This window comes from Rhinolophus ferrumequinum, chromosome 9, assembly GCF_004115265.2.
Source record: "Rhinolophus ferrumequinum isolate MPI-CBG mRhiFer1 chromosome 9, mRhiFer1_v1.p, whole genome shotgun sequence".
Taxonomy (NCBI): Eukaryota; Metazoa; Chordata; class Mammalia; order Chiroptera; family Rhinolophidae; genus Rhinolophus; species Rhinolophus ferrumequinum.
Window position 1 is genome coordinate 10694126 of NC_046292.1, and position 18212 is coordinate 10712337.

The window sequence follows — 18212 nt, forward strand, 5'->3', positions numbered from 1 at the left end:
GGACAGACCTCTGCGTTTTGTGAGGAGGCCCCTGATCACTGACAGCTGCCTCCGTCCCAGGTGGAGACAGATTACTGTCTGCTGCTGGCTCTGCCCTGTGGCCGTGACCAAGAGGACGTCGTGAGCCAGACCGAGTCCCTCAAGGCTGCCTTCATCACCTATCTGCAGGCCAAACAGGCAGCAGGGATCATCAACGTTCCCAACCCCGGCTCCAATCAGGTCAGCCCCGTGCCGTGTCCTTCCCTGGTGTGCGCACAGGTGGGGCTGGTCAGGAGGTCTAATGGGGTGGCGTGGGCTACAGTGCCAACTAGGGCAGTCTAGGCAAGTTTCCCAGAGGAGGTAGGCAGAGGGCATTCTGGACAGGGAACAAGCAGAGTGTAATGGGTGTAGCCGCCATTGCCCATCCTGGAGACAATCAAGGGATAGCTGAGACAGCAGAGCTTTTTCTTTAGCTTAGACGTAGAAGAGGTTCCCAGGGAGTTAGTTCAGGTTAGTTTTCTGGCACGTAGTTTTCTCCTGGTGGACAAAGTTAGCTGGTTGGGAAACACTCAACCTGGTTCTCTGCATTGGGCCTCTTTGGGGCCTCCAGTTGGAAATGTTTAAAAGAATGGTAGAGGGGTGGGTGATGTGAAGACAGGGGTTCCCACTTTTCTCTCATGCCCTTCTCCAGCCCGCCTATGTGCTGCAAATCTTCCCACCCTGCGAGTTCTCCGAGAGCCACCTGTCCCGTCTGGCCCCCGACCTTCTCGCCAGCATCTCCAACATTTCTCCCCACCTCATGATTGTCATTGCCTCTGTGTGAGCCACTGAATGGTCACCACTTGGTGTATTTTCCCGAGGCTCTGCAGCAAAAAACAAACACAGGACAACCCAGCCAAGTGGAGGAAGAAGCTGCCGAAGGGGAGACTCCACTGCCAGACGGCCAGCCTCACCCTCCTGCCCGCCCGCCCAGCTCAGTTGGACAGACCCCTCTGGGCAGTGGTGCTGCTACTTGTATGTTTACATGACATTTAGCCCAAGGACAGACCACCAACCAATGGACTCGCAGACACCTTGGGGCTGGGTTTCTCTCTCCTCTTTTTGGAGAAAAGGAACAGGGCAGTGGAATTAATTATTTTGTTGTTTTTGTTTTTAAGAAACAAGAAAACAGAACTGCCTTTGCACTAAATTAGTGACTTGGACTTTTGCACAGTGAAGATAGGCTGTGACACTCTGGATATCTTGGTGTACGTGAACACACATCGCGGACTCGAACGCAGGACTCAACTTCTGCTGAAACCTTGGGGTCAAGGAACATTTCATTGGGTTGTTTTGTCCCCACCCCTTTCCTTCCCCTTGCTCATTTGGATGTCACCTTTCTTAATTCTCCTTCCGCCACATCTTTGATTCACCCAGGATGTACAGTTTACAATTGGAAGAGAGCAACAGAAGGATTTTCTTTCTTGGTGGGATATGCAGAACTTGGGATGTGTGTATATATAAATATATAATATATATAAATATATATAATACTGACTTAAAAAATCAAATTCCCCTGACATACATTTTTTTTAATCTGTGCCAAAAATGTGTTTTCAGAGAAAATCTTATTTTCATACTCAGACTTTGTATTGTCACTCATTTGTATAAGTGCGCTTCGGTACAGCACGGGCCCTGCCCCCATGACCTGGGAGTGTCACACACACACACACACACACACACACACACTGTACAAAAAAGACTGGCTTCCCTCTTCCTGTGACCTTGACCTCTCCCCCCAACTTCCTAACACTTATTAATTTATGAAACTGTTTTTCTCAGCGCAGTTTTGTTTTGTGTGTCCATTGGATTACAAACTTTATTAAAAAATACAAAACATGTCAAGTGTGGATGTGATTGTCACTTGGGTGGCAGGACCAAGTGTCCTTGGCTTATGAGGAATAGCTAGTCCTCATCTCACTTTTGCTTTCTCCCCTCAACTCCCTCCCCGAGTCTGTATATTGGACCTGTTTCCTTTCTGCCACTTAATCTCCCCAAGGATCATTTTATCTTGTTCAAGAGATTTTCGTTACAGACTAATTAGAACCATTTTCCAGTGCTGCTGTGTTGTAAATATCTGACACTTCAAGGTCCTGACTGATTCCTGGATAATGTGGAAGGCACTTCAAATTTGGATACAGGTAAAAATACCCCCTCACGCAAACTCAGAAACATCTTGAGCAAGCTTTGGTGAAGACAAAGTGGTAAGCTCTTGCCCCTTCCTCTGCCAGTGGTGGTGCTGGCTGGCCCTGTGGCAGCAGTGGCACAGCCTGGCCTGACGGTGTTCCTGTAGCTGCCGCCAGGAGGGGGCGATGGGCCAGGCTCCCCCTGCAGCTGCACGAACTACAAGTTGGGGGATAGAGCGGGGACGGGAACAAGGACCGGGGAGTTGGGGGTCTCACTTGAAATATCCAAGGGGCTCCTCCAGACAGACCTACACTTTTGGTACAAGAAGGCATCATCTTAGGGCTTACAGCCGCTGGGGTGAACTGCGGAAAACGGGCAGAGACGGCATCTCAGGTTCCCCTGCTTGCTGCTTCTAGTGTGTACGGTGCTGTGGCCCCCACCTCCCCCTCAGAGCTCCTGGCTGCTCTCTGTTCTCTCTCCAGGCCCTCAGCCTAGTGGGAAAGATTCCATTGATTCAGGGCAAGAACGTGTTCCCAAAACATGGCACTGGCTTGACCTTGATCCTCAGGCCAGGGTTACTGTGAAGCGAGTGCAGAACCTGCCTGCTTCTCTAAGCCCAGCGGAACCGGGACCGTGGCCTGTTGGGCCTGGTTCTCTCAGCCTACTTTGCTCTGGCTGAATGGCCAGAGCTGGGCGCTCTCTGAGTTGCCTGGATCCTGGTAAGCAGTATGACCAGCCCCTGCTGGCTCAGTCCCCATCCCCTAGGCAAGGCGGGGGGAGGGGGTCATAGCTGAGCTCCATGACAGATAGGAAAAGTGGGGTCCTCAAGGTGAACAGGTGAGAAGCCTCCAAAGGAGACTGGATGAGGGCATGGGGGGCATGGAGCCATGCGCTCTGGCCGAGTGTGCTGCCTGCACTGACCCGGGCAAAGCAACCAGCTTGCTTCTAGACAGGTCCCAGGGCTCCAGTCTCATTCTGCAGAAGGGACAGCCTGGCATTCCCCAAGAAGCAGGTCTCAGCTGTGTGGTCTCTGAGTGGAGCAGCCCTTCTGGGACATCAGCCACAGCTGCCAGCTCCCCACCCCACCCTCACAGGGAGCTATAGGCAGCATTAGAAAATAATCAAATTTATTCTCTAGGGAACGGGGCCACCCATCCTTAAATAAACAGTCAGGAGGAAGGATGCCTGCTCACTCGGCAGGCGGTGGACATTCTGGGGCTGTAGGGGGTGTTTCTGCCAGAGTGGGCTGGCCATCAGCCCCATCCCGAGGACGGAAGACCAGTTCCCCAGCCTGCAGCACCTGCCCGGCTGGCCACGTGCTGCTTGGCCCGTACTGCTGGTAGAAGTCCGCGTCCGTCTGGAACATGACCAGTGCTTGTGCTGTGTGGATCCGCACGTGCTGGGCCAGGCTGTTGGCATCCAGGAACTTGTCCCCACAGGAGTCACAGGCATACAGAATGTGGGTGTTGGGGTCTGTGGGAGGTGGGGGCCAGTCAGGATGGGAAGGACCCTTGGGGTCCACCGGCTTGCACACCCTGGCCAGCCCTTCTCACCTTCTTCCTGCACTTGCTTCACAGCTTTGCTGATCTCGGCTTTAAGGACTTCCGTCTCGTCGGCGGTCACAGCAGCCCCCACTGGTACCACTGTGGACAGAATCAGCAGGGCCTAAGGCCAGAGGCACCTGCCCCTTCACTGCCAACCCAGAGGCAAGGTGCGCGTGAGCACTCTCTGCTACCCATAGCCCGCACCTGTGAGCTGAGTGACGGCTGTTGCTGCCAGTGCCTCGGTGGCCAGCGTAACCATGTCATCAACAGTGACCACGCTGACCTCACCGCCCTCTTCTGGCTCCAGGATTTTGATGCCTGCCTTGCCCTGGTGCACAGTCTTCACATGGGAACGCAGGTTGTCCACCCGGTTGAAGCCGCGACCACACTTGTCACACAGATAAGGCTTCTCTCCTGGGGGGGGAGGCAAGGTTCTCTCCTGCCATTGGGGGAGGGGGGAGGACCTCAGTGGCCTCCAGCTTCCCAAGCAGCCCTGTCTTTTCCAATAGGAAGTGTTCTGGGGCAGCCCCCAGAGCTGCACAGAAGCCTCCAGTGGCCCCTGCACCTTCTGGAAGCTCTAAGAAAGTGGGGTCCTCATTTGAACTGAACTGCCTTCAAAGCCACTTACGGCAAGTGTAAGCACCCAAGGCTGGAATCTGAGGGTACCTCCCTTCCCACCACCTCCAAGAGCAGGGCTTGGGACGGGGCAGACGGGCAGGCAGGTACGCGCTCACCAGTGTGAATGATGATGTGCTTGGACAGGTCCCCCACGTTCACGAAGGCCTTGCTGCACACGCTGCACTTGTGGGGGCGGATATTGTCATGGTGGCGAATGTGATTGGCCAACTGGCTGGACTGGACGAATCTGCAGGGCCGCAGGGGGAGGGGCTCGCACTGAACTGCCCACGCCTAGGACCCGGGGAGCGGGGCTGGGCCTCCTGCCTCATCGTCTGGACTGTAGGGGACCCCTGGACCTAGGCCTGGGCTTGGGCAGCAGTCGGCCCAGTTCCCCACCGAGCCCTAGTCTGTGTTCTGACCCCCTTCACCGGGCAGAGTGCAGGGACCCCACAGCGCCCTGGGCAGGACCTCTTGCCGCAGCGCTCGCAGACGTAGGGCTTCTCCCCGGTGTGCTGGCGCACGTGGGCGATGAGGGAGCTGGCCTGGGTGAAGGCCTTGCCGCACATCACGCACTGGCACGGCTTCTCGCCTGCGGGTGGGGGGCAGGAGAAGGTGTTGGTGCCCACGCATCCCCGTGTGCCCTCCCCAGCCCCCAGCCCCCGCTGGGCTTGCTCACCCACCCGTGTGGATGCGGACGTGCCGCTGCAGGGCGCCGGGGTCAGCAAACTGCCTCTGGCAGTGGATGCACACGTAGGGCTTCTCCCCGCTGTGGATCCGAAGGTGCCGCTTAAGGTTCCCTGAGGAGACCGAGGGAGGGCCTGGCGTGGGGCGCCACTATGTGGCTGAGGAGCGGAGGGGCGTGGGGCAGCCAGGCAGGCCTGGCCCTACCTGAGGTGGTGAACTGCTTCCCACACTCTCGGCACTTGAGGGGCCCGTCCGCGATGTGGATTTTCAGGTGGGCCTTCAGGTTCCCCACCTGCGCCAGGCAGCGGGTCAGAGGGCCACCCAACAGAACACAGCAGCCTTCCCAGCAGGGAACAACTGATTCCTGGTCCTCCCGGGGCCTGTGGGTAGCTCCAACTTTCCGCAAGGCCAATGGAATGTTCCAGGCCCCAGCGGTGGCAGGGAAACCACCCCCACCCCACTTCGCTCTGGTCCCCACTGACTTCACCTGCCTTCCCACTTTCCTCAGCAGAGCAGTTAAGAGCGCCATCCCAGGGGAGGGTCATTTTCTGCTCGGCCACCCACTTGTCCCACTAAGCCTGGGTCCTCGAGGGCCGGCCTGAGGCGGGAGCTCGGGGTCCCGGGGCAGCAGGGCCTGGCCACCGGCTGGGCGGCCCCACACACCTGGTTGAACTTCTTGTCGCAGTGAGGGCACTTGTGCTCCTTGTCAGTGTCGTGCGTCTCCAGGTGGCGCATCTTGGAGGTGGGGTCGGAGAAGGAGCGGCCGCAGTAGTCGCACTGGTAGGGCTTCTCGCCGCTGTGCACCAGCTGGTGCCGCTTCAGGTTGCCCGACGTGGTGAAGAGCTTGCCGCAGTCCTCGCAGCGGTAGCGCGCCTCGCCCGAGTGCCGCTTCTTGTGCAGGTTCAGCAGGCTGATGAGCCGGTAGCTCTTGCCACACTCCTCGCAGCCGTACGGCTTCAGAGGGCTGGGGGTCAGAAAGGGGAGGAGGGCTCGGTCGCTGGGCTCCGAGGCCGCGGGCCGAGCAGCCGGGCGGGGCGCCGTACCTGTGGGTCTTCTCGTGGGCCTTGCAGGCGGCTGGATCGGAGAAGGCCTTGCTGCACTCGCTGCACGAGAAGGGCTTCTCGCCTGTGTGGATGCGGATGTGCCGCTTGAAGTTCCCAGTGTGCGTGAACTCCTTCCCACAGTCCTGCAGGGCGCGGGACAGCGGCATGAGGGGGTGGGGCGAGGGCAGGAAGCGGGGCAAGGGGCAGGGCGAGGGGCGGGGCGGGGTGGCCTCCTGTGGCCGCACCTCGCACTTGTGGATGACCGAGCCATAGGCCTTGGACTCCGTGCGGTCACCGTAGGTACCCGCGCGCAGGCCCCGGGCCTCTGCACCCAGCTCCTGGCCTGAGTCTGTGCTAGCCGACTCCTCGCTCTCCTCGGGGGCCTCTCCTTTCTCCAGCTGCGGCCCCTCTTCCTTGACCATAGTAGGCACGGTGTCCTCCTCTTCTGGCTCTTCTCCTTTTCTGGCTGGCTCCACCTCCATTTCTGCCAGGAGAAGGGCAGGAACTGAGACGCCTGGGAGGGCAGAGGGGGCCTCCAAAGGGATGTGACCTCAGAGTCAGGCAAATGCCAGGAGGCCGATCTGGCACCTGGCCACGTCACCTAGCAGGGGCCTGGCAATGTCTGGGCGCCACTGATAAATGGTGCCAGCACTGGTCAGGGGAGACTGCTGACCAGGACACCTGCTGCAGGGAAGATGCAGGCAGGCCACAGGGGTCCCCAGCGGGCTGCACAGCAGGAAGGGCGCTGTCAGCCAACAAGTACTGGGTGGGGGAGGGAGAGGGGTGCTGCGGGCTGCAAGGCTCCCTTATGGCGCTCTGCACCTGGACAGAAGTGCCAGCCCTGGGTCAGCGATGCTTCTGTGCTAATGAGAAGCGCAGCCAGCGTGCACAACCAAGAAACTGATGTCCAAATTCGAGAATGAGAAAAGATGTCAGCCCAAAAGCTGAAGTGAAAGGATGGCTTAGAGTGGGGTCAGTTGGAGGGAGGAGGAGAGGGACCTGGGGGGGACGCATGGTGGGGGTTGGCCAGGGCTGGGTGGAGGTACCTTGCTCCGAGCTCTCCGACAAGGCAGCCTCAGCCTCAGCAGCAGCCATGCCACTCGTGGGGTCAGGCTTGGGCTCTACTGGCGGTGGCTCCCGGGGGGCGTCAGCCTTCTCCGTCTGCTCTGCACCTGAGGTGGGGATGGGGACATCGGAGGCTGGACTGAGACTCTATCTAGGGACCAGATGGCTCTCCTGGACTAGGCCCATGGTAGTGGCTCTGGCTCAGAGACTGGGGGTGGGGCCAGCACATCTAAGCTCAGGCTGCTTGTGCCTCTGCTCTGGCTAGAACACACCCCAAAACAAACAGTGGGTCCTTCTGGGTAACCTGAGCTCAAGGGGTGTAGCTGCCTATGCCACCCTACCCCAAGGAAGCCCCTCACTGCACTGGGGCCCAGGCTGCTGGTACGTGATGGGACGGCGGGCTGGTCCCCAGCGTCACAACTCACCGCTGGCCGCACTCTCGGCCTGGCCGCCTCGCTCCTCTTTGGGCTCTCTGCCCGGGCCCGTGGGCGGACTGCCTCCGGCTGAGTCCAGTCCGCTCAGTGCAGTGGCAGCAGCCTTCTCCTCTTTGGCTCTCCTGTCCCCTCCTAGAGATGGAACAGGACAGACCTGCCATTTCCCATCAAGTGCCCACCTCTGAGAGAAGCTGGGGAAGGGCGGGGCGGGGGGAGAGCCTGTCTCAGACTGTACTGCCGCTAACCCTCACCAGCACTCCACAACGCAGGCAAGGCCAGAAGAGGAAACTGAGACCCAGAGAGGTGACACGGAGGGAGGGTCAGAGGCGGAGACCCCATCAAAAGCCACCTGCTCAAGAAAGCCTGCCAATAATCTTACCTTCCATGGCCAAGGCCTCCGTACTGTCCCCGGGGCTGGTGGCCGGCTCAGCGAGTGACTTTAGGGCGTGGCAGGCCGTGATGATGTCCTGCATCTGCAGGAAGCTGGCCACAGCCAGCACATCGTCCACGTTCTCAGAGCTCAGGCTCAGCTTGGCCGTGTACATAAACTCCAGCACCTGCCCCAGGCCTGCCAAGGACACAGACAGCCATCACAGACCCGCCTCAAGGCCTGGCACCAGCAGCCTGCCCAGCCGCTCCACTCGGCGGCAGGCTCCATGGATTTGTGAAAAGCGGAGTGGCAGGCCACCATGTCCCCATCTCCTGTGCTGGCAGAGAGGCGGGCAACCTGTGGATTCTCAGCCCAGACAACAACTTCTGAACAGAGATACACCCACAGAGGACAGAGGGTGTGACGTGCACCCTGCATGGAAGACAGAGGGTGTGAACGGCCACCCTACACAGAAGACAGAGGATTACATGGAGGACAGAGGGTGTGAAAGCCCTCCCTGCATGGAGGAGAGGGTTTAAATGCCCACCCTGTACTCTCTCTACACTGCCACTAACCACTTCACCACCGAGGACACTCCAACCAGTGTGTCCACACGGACTTTCATCAGGGCTCTGCCACAAACTCTCCCTCTGACCTCCAGGCCAGTCACCTGACCTCTTTGGGTCTCAGTTTCCACACCTACAAAATGGGGGAACATAACCTTGCCCGACCTTCTCACGGCATGTCATGCCATTCTGGGTCAGGAGCCCAAAACTAGGAGCCCCAGTTCCTTCCTCAATCCCAGGGTCTTCCTGACAGCCCTCCCGGCCCCAAGCCTTGCCACCCCATCACGGTTAGTGCTGGGATAGGGGGTTCGGGCCGACTCAGCGATGGAAAGGGCCGGGGGCTCAGAGCCCACCTGTGCTGTCCCTCCTGACGAGCTTGTCCTGTGTTCACTCCTGAGCTCATCAGGGGCCCTTCCTGCCAGTTCTCCCCTGACCACCCACTTCGTCAAAACAGGCCCTCACAACGCGGTAGGAACTTGGTGCCCACACACTCGTGGGTCCTGTGTGGGAGGCCTGAAGGCGCTGCTCCCGGGAGGGCCTGGCATGGCACAGGGTCAGCCCCCACTTCCGGCCCCGGCCCCAGCGGGGTACCTGCTGCGTTACTGATGTCCAGGTGCACCACGTCCTTCTGGTCCACGAAGAGCATTTTGAAGTACTCGCTGCAGGCCGCCAGCACCGCCTTGTGGGCCTTGAAGTCAACACCGTCCACCACAAAAGTGCAGTCACACAGAAGCCCCAGCTGCCGCTGCTGGTTCAGCTGCTCCAAGACGTGCTGGCTGTGCTGGGGGAAATCCATGGCTGGGGAGAGCCACAGGGCCTTCGTGTTAGCACGCAGACGGGACGCCGACCCGCCTGAACACAGCCCCAGCACGCCCAGGTGAGAAGTGCAGGGGGACAGGGAGGGCAAACAACTCCAGATGTCCGTCCGCACGCGAAGACCGACCAGTGGCTCCTAGACGCCTGGGTTCACTGGCCAGGAAAATTCCCCAAACCAAGAAGTATCGAGGGACCAACACGAAACAGCCACTCTGGTATCTTGCCAGTTAATGACATTAAAAAGTCAAAAAACAAGCACTGGTTACTGTCAGCGCTTTTAAAAAACATGGTCAGTTTAACATTTTTTACAAAAAGAATATATGACATAACCTTAGAATAAAGGACAGATCTTTCAATTGGATACACTTGGCTTTAGGAAAACCCTTTTATTTTGCTTCTTATTTTTCTAATTCTGTCACACACAGGTGAAATGTGTGACGGGAAGGCAGATGTGTCCTACTCAGCGGGCTCTGTGCAAGTTCCCTCGGGGGTGAGCTCTCCCCCTCTCTCCCCCTCCCTCCCTCTCTGATTCACAGGCTCAGGGAACTGCATAAAGCTGGGGAGTCCTCTGCCTCCAGGAACCTCCAGGCTGTCCCTGGAGAAAGAATGAACTCTGATCCTGACCCCAAGAGCTGCTGGCCTGGCTGCAGTTTCTCTGTCAAAGGCCCCACTTAATGCCTGGAAATCCCACAACTGTCTCAAGTAAAAGTGCTCAGAAAAATTCCATGGCCCAGTGCCCAGTGGTCACGAACTGCACAAGCCATGACTAAATAAGTATCTAAAATAGCTCTCCCCTCCCCCTCAGCACCACACCAGTCAGTCTCAAGACAGCATTTTCTAGGGAAAATAAGCAAGTCCTTTTGAGAAAGAGCCAATTTCAAAATAAAAGTCCATGCCCTGGGACCACATGACAGAGATCCTACAGTGCCAGGCTGTCCCACCCCGGCCCAGAATCTCGTAAGTGGCAGTGGCTTCTCTTCCAGCTCTTCCAGAATCTCTTCTCTGAGGCCAGTCTGCTCAGAGCTGCCCCAGGCTGTTTCTGGGCTGAGGAGAAGGACACTTTGAGGCTCCCAGCCCCCCAGGTTTCAGCAGCCCCTCACTGGCTGTTCCCGTTACATCAGCCTCTGGGGGGTGAGTCACCACGCTGCAGCCCTGGAGCTACAGTGACCATGTACGGTTGTCTGGCTGTGATGAGCCACCTTGAAAGCCACCCCTCGCAAACGCGTGGCTTACGCAGCACAGATCGGCTTTGAAGGACACAAAGCCAGCCCACCCACCCGTGGCGTCGGGGAACTTTTCAGTCTGGGGCTATGTATTTGCTTAGCTGGGGGAAGTCACACGGTAGGTGAGCAGTACTCCACCAAGTAAGGGGGGATGTGGCAGTGGCCACAGGCCGCGTGTCACAGGGTGCCAGCCTCTGAGTTGTGATTCAGAATTGCTGCTGCTGGGGACCCGGAAACACCCTTTCCCTCCCTGCACCATCCCCAGGACTGCCCTTTGGTCCCAGCCCCCACTTACAAGCTCCCAGACAGAGGCAAGGCTTCTCGGACCCCTCAGGAATACTCTCAGTAACAGCGTAAGGGCCTTACACGTGTAGCGCTCTTAGGGGAGAGCAGAAGGGCCAGGGTCAGCCCCACAGTCAAGAGGTTAAGGTACGAGCAGCTGGGCGCTCTGTAGCTGCTGGACAACCAGCGCCCAAGCGAGAGCAGCAGCAGCAGCAGCAGCAGCAGCAGCACGGAGCCCGCAGAGCAAAGGCCGGCACTGCACAGGACACCAGGAAGGCCTCCTTCCCTAGATCTTTAATCCCTGGAAAACGCAAGTTCCCATGTGTGACCGGAATGCAAGGGGGAACTGTGGCTGCTCTGTTCCCGAGCAAGTAAAAGCGAAAACACAGGTTTCTGGAGAACATGGAAAACAACCGATGTCCAGTCTGTGAGTTAAACACCCAGGAAGGCCTGACACCTGAAGGGAGTACACACCAGGCACGGTGCAAACAGAAACAAAGGCAGGTGGCAAGGAGGGGACTGGGCCAAATCATTCCCAGAGCCGTCCTCTCTGCTGTGGAAAAAGCCACGTGAGCAGCCTCTGACCCCGTCACCTGTCACCCTCCGTGTCCTCAGGGGCCCGGGGCGAAATACCTCCCAAGTGCAGAAAGGGAGGGAGGGAGGGACCACCAGGCCCACAAGTGCCAAATCTTCAATAGCTTCAGAATGAGCCGTTTCAAGTCAGGTCCAAACTCTCCGTCTTGGCAGTGGGCCTGGCTCCCTCACCTTCATCAGGAGCCAACCCAAAAACTGAGCGGTGGGGAAGTGTCTCCCAGGCTCACAAACAACCGGGGAGCATCAGCAGAACCCCTGGAGGTAACGAGTTCTTCCCAGCCCCCCTTAACTGGAGCCTGCTGAAAGCAGAACCCTCCAGCCAGAAACGGATCTAACTTGCAGGGAAGATAAACGTGAGAAAAGACTCCTGGCCAACAGGGTGGAGGGGCTGCCAGCCAAAGGTCAGGTGACTCGTCAGCCTTGCCGGGACCCAAGGCTGCCACACACCCCAGAGCTTCCAGGGAAGGGCAGCAAAGCCCAGCTCTCCTGGGGGGTGCTCTCATTTTCAGAGGCCTTGGGGGAAGGCTGGTAAAGGTCCCCGGGAGAAGGTGGATGGTGGCCCAGCACCTCCAAGTCCCCCATCCGCCCCCACACAGAGAGCAGCTGTGTGCCATGAGTAATGTTTTCCACCCAATGCTAACCGCACTCTTCAGATAGGAGATGCCCGCCCAGAAGTGGCTCCTCCCCAAATGTGGGTGTCGGAGGAAAAACCCAGAGGCCCCCAAATTCCTCTGAGGCAGCCTGCGAAGCCATTCCAACAGAGAAATTCTCCTAAAAGAGCATCTGTTCTGACAAAATCAAAGGAAGAAAAAGAAGACAGAAGAAACGGGGAGAGCGTAAAGAGATAGAGGAAGAAGCAAAAGGGGAAGGAGAGGAACTAAAAGGAAGGAAAGAAAAACAAGGCTGGTTCCATAAATAGATAAGCAGCACTTACACGTATGCTCAGGAGCCCGGGCCTGTGATCAGCCCCCAGGGAGTGTGAGCGCAGGGGGGGGAGGGGGGGGGTTGCCAAGCTCTAAATGGTGTCATCCACAGAAATGGTGTGCCTCAGCATTGTGGATTTTAGAATCGTGGGCACATGAACACCCCCGGGGCATGTGGGGCTCAGATGCCCCAGGCTGTCTTCCAGTTCTCACCACCAGCTGGCTGCCTGCAAAAAGGCTCAGAACAGCCCCTTCTCTTCCCAGGCTGATGGCGCATAGCAGGTGAGGGGCCAGCTGACTTGGTCCTTCCCTCAGAGGGGCTGGTTAGAAATTAGAGCCCCACATCTAAACCTGTGTGAAATGCTCTAGAATGATCATGGCCATCCTCCCACTGCCTCCTGCGTCCTCTTGTATACTCTGCAGTGACAGGCACCCACCAGGATCTGGCCAAGCTTAGAGGGATCCAGGAAAATGATGCACCTGCCTGGGCCACACGGGGACAATTAGGGACCACGAGCAGGGAGGTGGGAGCTGGCCGTTCTGAGTGCACGCGATGAGGGGTCCCTGTCTGAAGAGACTTTAAACACAATAAGATCACCAGCCAGCCTGCTTCTCATGACCACTGTGAGTGACAAAGGCCGTTCCCACCAGCTCTACCCTTGGTATGTAGTATCCTTCACTCAAACACAAGTGTGGGATCCCGCCCTCCTTATTTCATCTTGCTGGAAGGATGATAAATGTTGGCCTTAGTTAAAGCTACTTCTAAGAAAGACCCTAAAAACTCAGAACTACAGAAAACACAAACAGAACAAGACCACACAGCCCAACGAACCCAAAGTCCTCATGTAGATGCAGAAAATGAAAGCCCCAAACAGGCACACGACTTGCCCACTCAGAGACGGGCCTGACCTTCTCACAGACTGCAGACTGCAATCGGGCACCTTGCCCACGACACAACCAGCTGCTCAGCTGTTCTTCCTTAAAGGGGCAGACCTCGGGGTCAGAGCGGGGACGCTCTCCTGATGACAACACACTGGCTGCACACACAGCCCGGGCCTGCCTCACAAGAACTTCATTTGGGAATGAAAAAGTGAGCGACCTGGGGCCCCCCTGCAGTGTGATTCCAAACAGGCCCAGCGCAGCCACGTGGACATGGATGGCATGGGTACCAGTCTCCAAGCTGGCCGCCCGCCAACAATCCCTGCCATTCCCATCAGAGCCAACTGCACCTGCTCTGAGCTTCCACCTGAATCTGGGTGGCCCTGTGACGACTCTGACCAACAGGATGCAGTGACTCTGTGACATTTCCAGGCTTGGCCCTTAAGAGGTCTGGAAGATTCTGCTTGGCTCTCTTGGAATCCAGCTGCCCAACTCTAAGAATGACCAGGCTCTCTTGTTGGAGAGACAGGACATGTGGAGCGTCCCCAGAAGAAACACCAACGTACAAAGGCCACGTGACGAACTGACACATCCCTGCTGACAGCAACAAGGCTCCATATGACAGATACTTTCTTGGACCTTCCAGCCCAGCCACCAGCCGAAGGCTGTCACATGAATGACCTCAACACCTCGTGGAACAAAAAACCGTACTTAGTCCACCCACAAAATTGGGCGAAATAAACTGCTGATGGTTTGTTTACAGCAAGAGACAACTGATACAGTTGATATCAGTTCAAAAGGGGATGATTAACAAAAAAATTGAGGATGATGGTTCCCTCTGGACGGGAGGAAAGGCAATCAGGATACAGGAGTGTTCTAGTTCTTTACTTGGACACACTTAGATTTATTATTTAAACTAAATGTGTACATTTCATATACTTTTGTATGGGGACATAGCTCAAAATTTAACTAAATTTTTAATAAGAAAAAAGTGAGGTACAGGTACCACCCTCAATCGATGCAAAAACCGGGTCGTTTCCAACCGCGCTGCCAGCCGCCCTCGCCGGGGCTGTGCGAGGCCGGGACCCCAGGCTTCAGTGGAGCCGCAAGAACTGCAAAGGCTCACAGGAGTGGGGCCTAGAGGGACTGGCCATCTCATTTGTCCTTCAGCTCCAAAGCATGGTAAACAGACTGCTGACATACGAGAGGGTTCTCCTTGGGTCATGAAATCCACTCTGCTCAATTCAACAAAACCCAAATCCCAGATCCCAACCAGTACCAATGAAATGGCATTTACAGAGTCTCTTCAACATGCCAAGCGACGCAGTGTCAGGCATGGCACAGCCTGGTCACCTGAAAACTAAGAACACAGCTTCTCTAGGTGCCAAGTTCCATATCGCTGCCTCCACGGCCCAGGTTCTGCCACCTACCATACTAGCAGGTGATCTCCAGCAAAGCTTCTCCTCGGGCAAAATGGGGCCCGTGGGACTACGACCCACATCTGTCCCATGATTAAACTGGGTGACGTAAGCAGAGGGCCTGTACCGTGCCTGGCACAGGGTAAGCACTCAACAAACTAGCACTACCGGGAAGCAGAGCTGCAGATTACAGTGTTTTTCAGGCCAACGACCCTATCAGATGGTTTCCACATATCCTTTTATGTTGGGCACCTTGGGTGCACTCAATAACTATGCGGTGACTTGACCTTGTTAAGAAGTTGTAATCGTAACCCATTATTCCTTCTAAATGCAATCTGGAAAAATCCCAGAGCCCAATTAACATTCTGCGAGGGAGAGAGTGAAGGGAAGAGCACTGAGCAAAAGCCACGCAGAGCAATTTTCTCAGGTGGGGAAGCACTTTATGGCGCACAATTGCTCTGTTAAGCCCCCAGAGTGCTCCCGGGTGAGGGCTGGCATGCCAGCCCGGGGCTCTAAGTGGGTCCACAGAGCACCGCTCCCTCTCAAGTCAAATGAGCACCTGTCAAACATGAAATATTACCCCCGTTATTAGCCAGCACTAAACTGCAGGCAGAGTTTCCAAACTGCCACACAGAGGGAAGCCGGAGAACAGCTGGCCTACCACAAGGACACGCGGATCTCGACCAACGAGTCCCCCAGTCCCAGAACATGCGCCCAGCTGCGGGCCTGGACGTGACACAGCCACCTCGAGTCCAAGAGCCTTGAGGCACCTGAAGCAGGTGAGCGGGAACACCATTTGGTTTTCAGTTGCTCAGGGTTCCTGATTTTCTAGAAATACAGGTGGCTCCTGTATATATATAGCTTAGCACACACAAACTCAGGCCAAGGAAATGGAAGTTCACAGCAGGCCAGCCTTGCAAACATGAAACCTATGTCCCCAACCCTACCAGCCACCCAGTGTGGCCACCTGTTCCTTTTCAGTGCAACGTGGCAGAAGCAAATATTAACAAAACCAGCCCTCCTGGCACTTTCCTCCTTGCCCAGAACACACAGCTCTTCTATTAAAGCTAGTTGTTTCTCAAACTGTAAATCAATTTCCCCTTTAGATAAACATACGAACCTGACTTAGCCCTCCCTAATGACCCCAAATTCTGGTTATCTTCTACTGGACGGTAGCTTTCACCCTGAAAATCACTGCTACCTTCTATATAATCCTACCAGCCAAGTTTCAGTAGTATTTGGGTGGTGAACACACAGTGCAATGGATAGATGATGTATTAGAGAACTGTACTCTAGACACCTACATAAAATGTACCAACCAATGTCACCCGATAAATTTAATAAAAATTTAAAAAACAGATTTGTTAGTATTTTCTTTGCTGAAGTTTGTATTATAAAAAAAAACAACAACACTGATTTTCTTTAAACCTAAAAATAATATCTAAATATAAAATTAAACTGTGGTACCGACTGCTTTTCAAACTGCAACTTCCACTATCTCTAAGATTTAACCACACTTCTGAAGAGAAGCGGGCACCCCCATGCCAACCTGATGGCCCCACTGCTCTAGGAACGTGGCTGAGTGGGAAGGCTGGCCAGCCTGAAGAAGATGCCGTCCAGTGTCCCGGGAGCCCTTGCCAGCTTAGAATTTGTTCGGTCCACACGTGCTCTGGGGCCTCCTGAAGCTTGCCACAGGGCCTTGCTACCAAAAAGCCAAAATCAGAACAGGTGGGTGTCGCGTGGTGTCTGATCACCACCCCCCCGACATCCCCAAACCCTACCTCAGACGCCCGGAGCGGTGGTGGCATATTGACACAGCCCGAAATTACACCAGCAGGTTGCCTGTCTGCCCCACCAAGTTTAATACACTCACTGCAGGGCGGGACTACCTCTTCCTTCTTCCTGACAGCTGTTTATAGCACCTACTCTAGGATCTTGCTCTCAAACAGTTACAAATCACGTTGGGCAACAGGCCTGGTAAAGAGCGGTGATCCCTGGCCTTTCAGAGGATGACTAACTCAAGGTCAAAATATTCTGTGGACCCTTCGAAATGATAATTGTACTTTTGGTGCTTGTCAACTGAGAAAATAATAGACAAAAACCATTATGAAAAATGAATTTCATTCTATTCATCGCAACAGCATTTGCGAAACAATTCTACGTACATGAATGAGAGAACGTCCCCATTATACAGAAAAACTGGGGTGTGACACAGCTGCACAACTCCTCCTAATTACGGCACTCCCCTCCAGGGGTCCTCAGCCCATCAGTTAGGAAACAGACACACAGAAAAGACTCAAGAATGTCACAAACACTCAGTGGGTGCTTATTCTGTGCTTGTCTTAGGTACTGAATTAGAGCTTTCAGCCAATGGGGAAGGCGGGTAATAAACTGATAAAATAACGTCATGTATTAAGTGCTGTGAAAGAAACTAAAACAAGCCAAGAAGACAGAGAGGCAGAGGCTACTTAATATTTAAGAAAAGGGTCAAGGAGGACCTGTCTGGGGTGACATTTACGCAAAGACCTGAATGAAGTACAAGAGCGAGCTATAAGGCCAGAGACCGTTACAGACACAGGAAGGGCAAACGCAAAGGCCCCGAGACAGGCAGGACCTTGGCAAAGGGGCCGGTGTGCCTGGAGCAGAGGAGGCGAGCTTGGCGGCAGCAGAGGCTGAGATCACTCAGGGTCTGAGGCAAGTCAGGCTTTGGAGTTCCTTCTACGTAAGTGTCCTGGGGCACCCTCAGGGGGCAAAAGTGGACACAGGAACACCAGCAGAGAAGCAAGAGATGGAGGTGGCTTCCACCAAGGTGGGAGCAGGAAAGGCGTCAGATGAGGGAGACATTCTGGCACAGCCAACATCATTAGCTGATCAAGTAGATGCGGATTGTGGGGAAAAAGAAAGGCGTCAAGGATGACACTAATATTTTCAGCCTGAGAAGCTGGCCAAGTGGTGGTGCCATTTATTGAGGTGGGAATGCCGGCGGGGCAGACATTCAGTGTGGGGGGCAAGAGTTCTGTGTCGGCCAATTACAGCCAAGAGGTCTGCAGTAGAGACGGTGATGAAAGCCACAGAGGAAGGGGATCGCCATACGCGAGAATACTGGATAAGAAAGAGACAAGACCAATGTACTAAGAAGCAGAGAACACGCGTTTGAACCCTGCCTCCCATCATATCTGGGTAGCTTCAGGCAAGCTTCTCTGAGTTCCAGACTCCTCACCCCTTAAATAGTAAAACCATCACATACACGAGGATTAAAGAAGATAAACAGGGACGGCCAGTTAGTTCAGTTGGTTTGAGCACTGTGTTCTTAACAACAAGGTTACCAGTTCGATCCCCACATGGGCCAATGTGAGCTGTGCCCTCCACCACTAGATTGAAAAAAAACTGCTTGACTTGGAGCTGATGAGTCCTAGAAAAACACACTTAAATAAATAACAGCTTTTTTTAAAAAAAAAAAAAGAAGATAAGTAACAGGAAGCATCGCACAAATGCTGGCAAAAATGGAATTAGATATTACTTCTCTAACACTGATACAAATAAACAAGAAATAAATAAACAAGAAAAAAATTATTAATTAAAACAGCAAAGCTGGTTATCCCAAGTGA

The 18212-nt window shown here is 55.1% G+C and overlaps 2 protein-coding genes across 6 annotated transcripts in view; one reads left to right on the plus strand and one right to left on the minus strand.

Annotated features, from left to right (window-relative positions):
- SPEN (spen family transcriptional repressor) overlaps positions 1–1819 on the plus strand; it is a 74054-nt gene extending 72235 nt beyond the window's left edge. The window contains exons 14-15 of one of the 3 annotated variants that reach the window (XM_033114528.1): positions 61–219; positions 671–1819. In XM_033114528.1, coding sequence (XP_032970419.1) covers positions 61–219; positions 671–802 — 291 coding nt within the window. In that variant the 3' untranslated portion in view covers positions 803–1819. The remainder of the gene's footprint in view (positions 1–60; positions 220–670) is intronic. The other 2 variants (XM_033114529.1, XM_033114530.1) reach the window with 2 other exon arrangements.
- Positions 1820–3161: 1342 nt separating this feature from the next.
- The window catches only part of ZBTB17 (zinc finger and BTB domain containing 17), a 29395-nt gene continuing 14344 nt past the window's right edge, over positions 3162–18212 (minus strand). The window contains exons 1-15 of one of the 3 annotated variants that reach the window (XM_033114532.1): positions 16386–16466; positions 9061–9267; positions 7913–8101; positions 7525–7665; positions 7081–7206; positions 6280–6518; positions 6035–6177; positions 5655–5955; positions 5196–5283; positions 4988–5104; positions 4776–4896; positions 4424–4554; positions 3894–4103; positions 3699–3788; positions 3256–3618 (exon numbers count right to left, since the gene is read on the minus strand). In XM_033114532.1, the coding sequence (XP_032970423.1) occupies positions 3335–3618; positions 3699–3788; positions 3894–4103; positions 4424–4554; positions 4776–4896; positions 4988–5104; positions 5196–5283; positions 5655–5955; positions 6035–6177; positions 6280–6518; positions 7081–7206; positions 7525–7665; positions 7913–8101; positions 9061–9265 (2385 nt within the window). In that variant the 5' untranslated portion in view covers positions 9266–9267; positions 16386–16466 and the 3' untranslated portion in view covers positions 3256–3334. Of the gene's footprint in view, positions 3619–3698; positions 3789–3893; positions 4104–4423; positions 4555–4775; positions 4897–4987; positions 5105–5195; positions 5284–5654; positions 5956–6034; positions 6178–6279; positions 6519–7080; positions 7207–7524; positions 7666–7912; positions 8102–9060; positions 9268–16385; positions 16467–18212 lie in introns of those variants that run through there. The other 2 variants (XM_033114531.1, XM_033114533.1) reach the window with 2 other exon arrangements.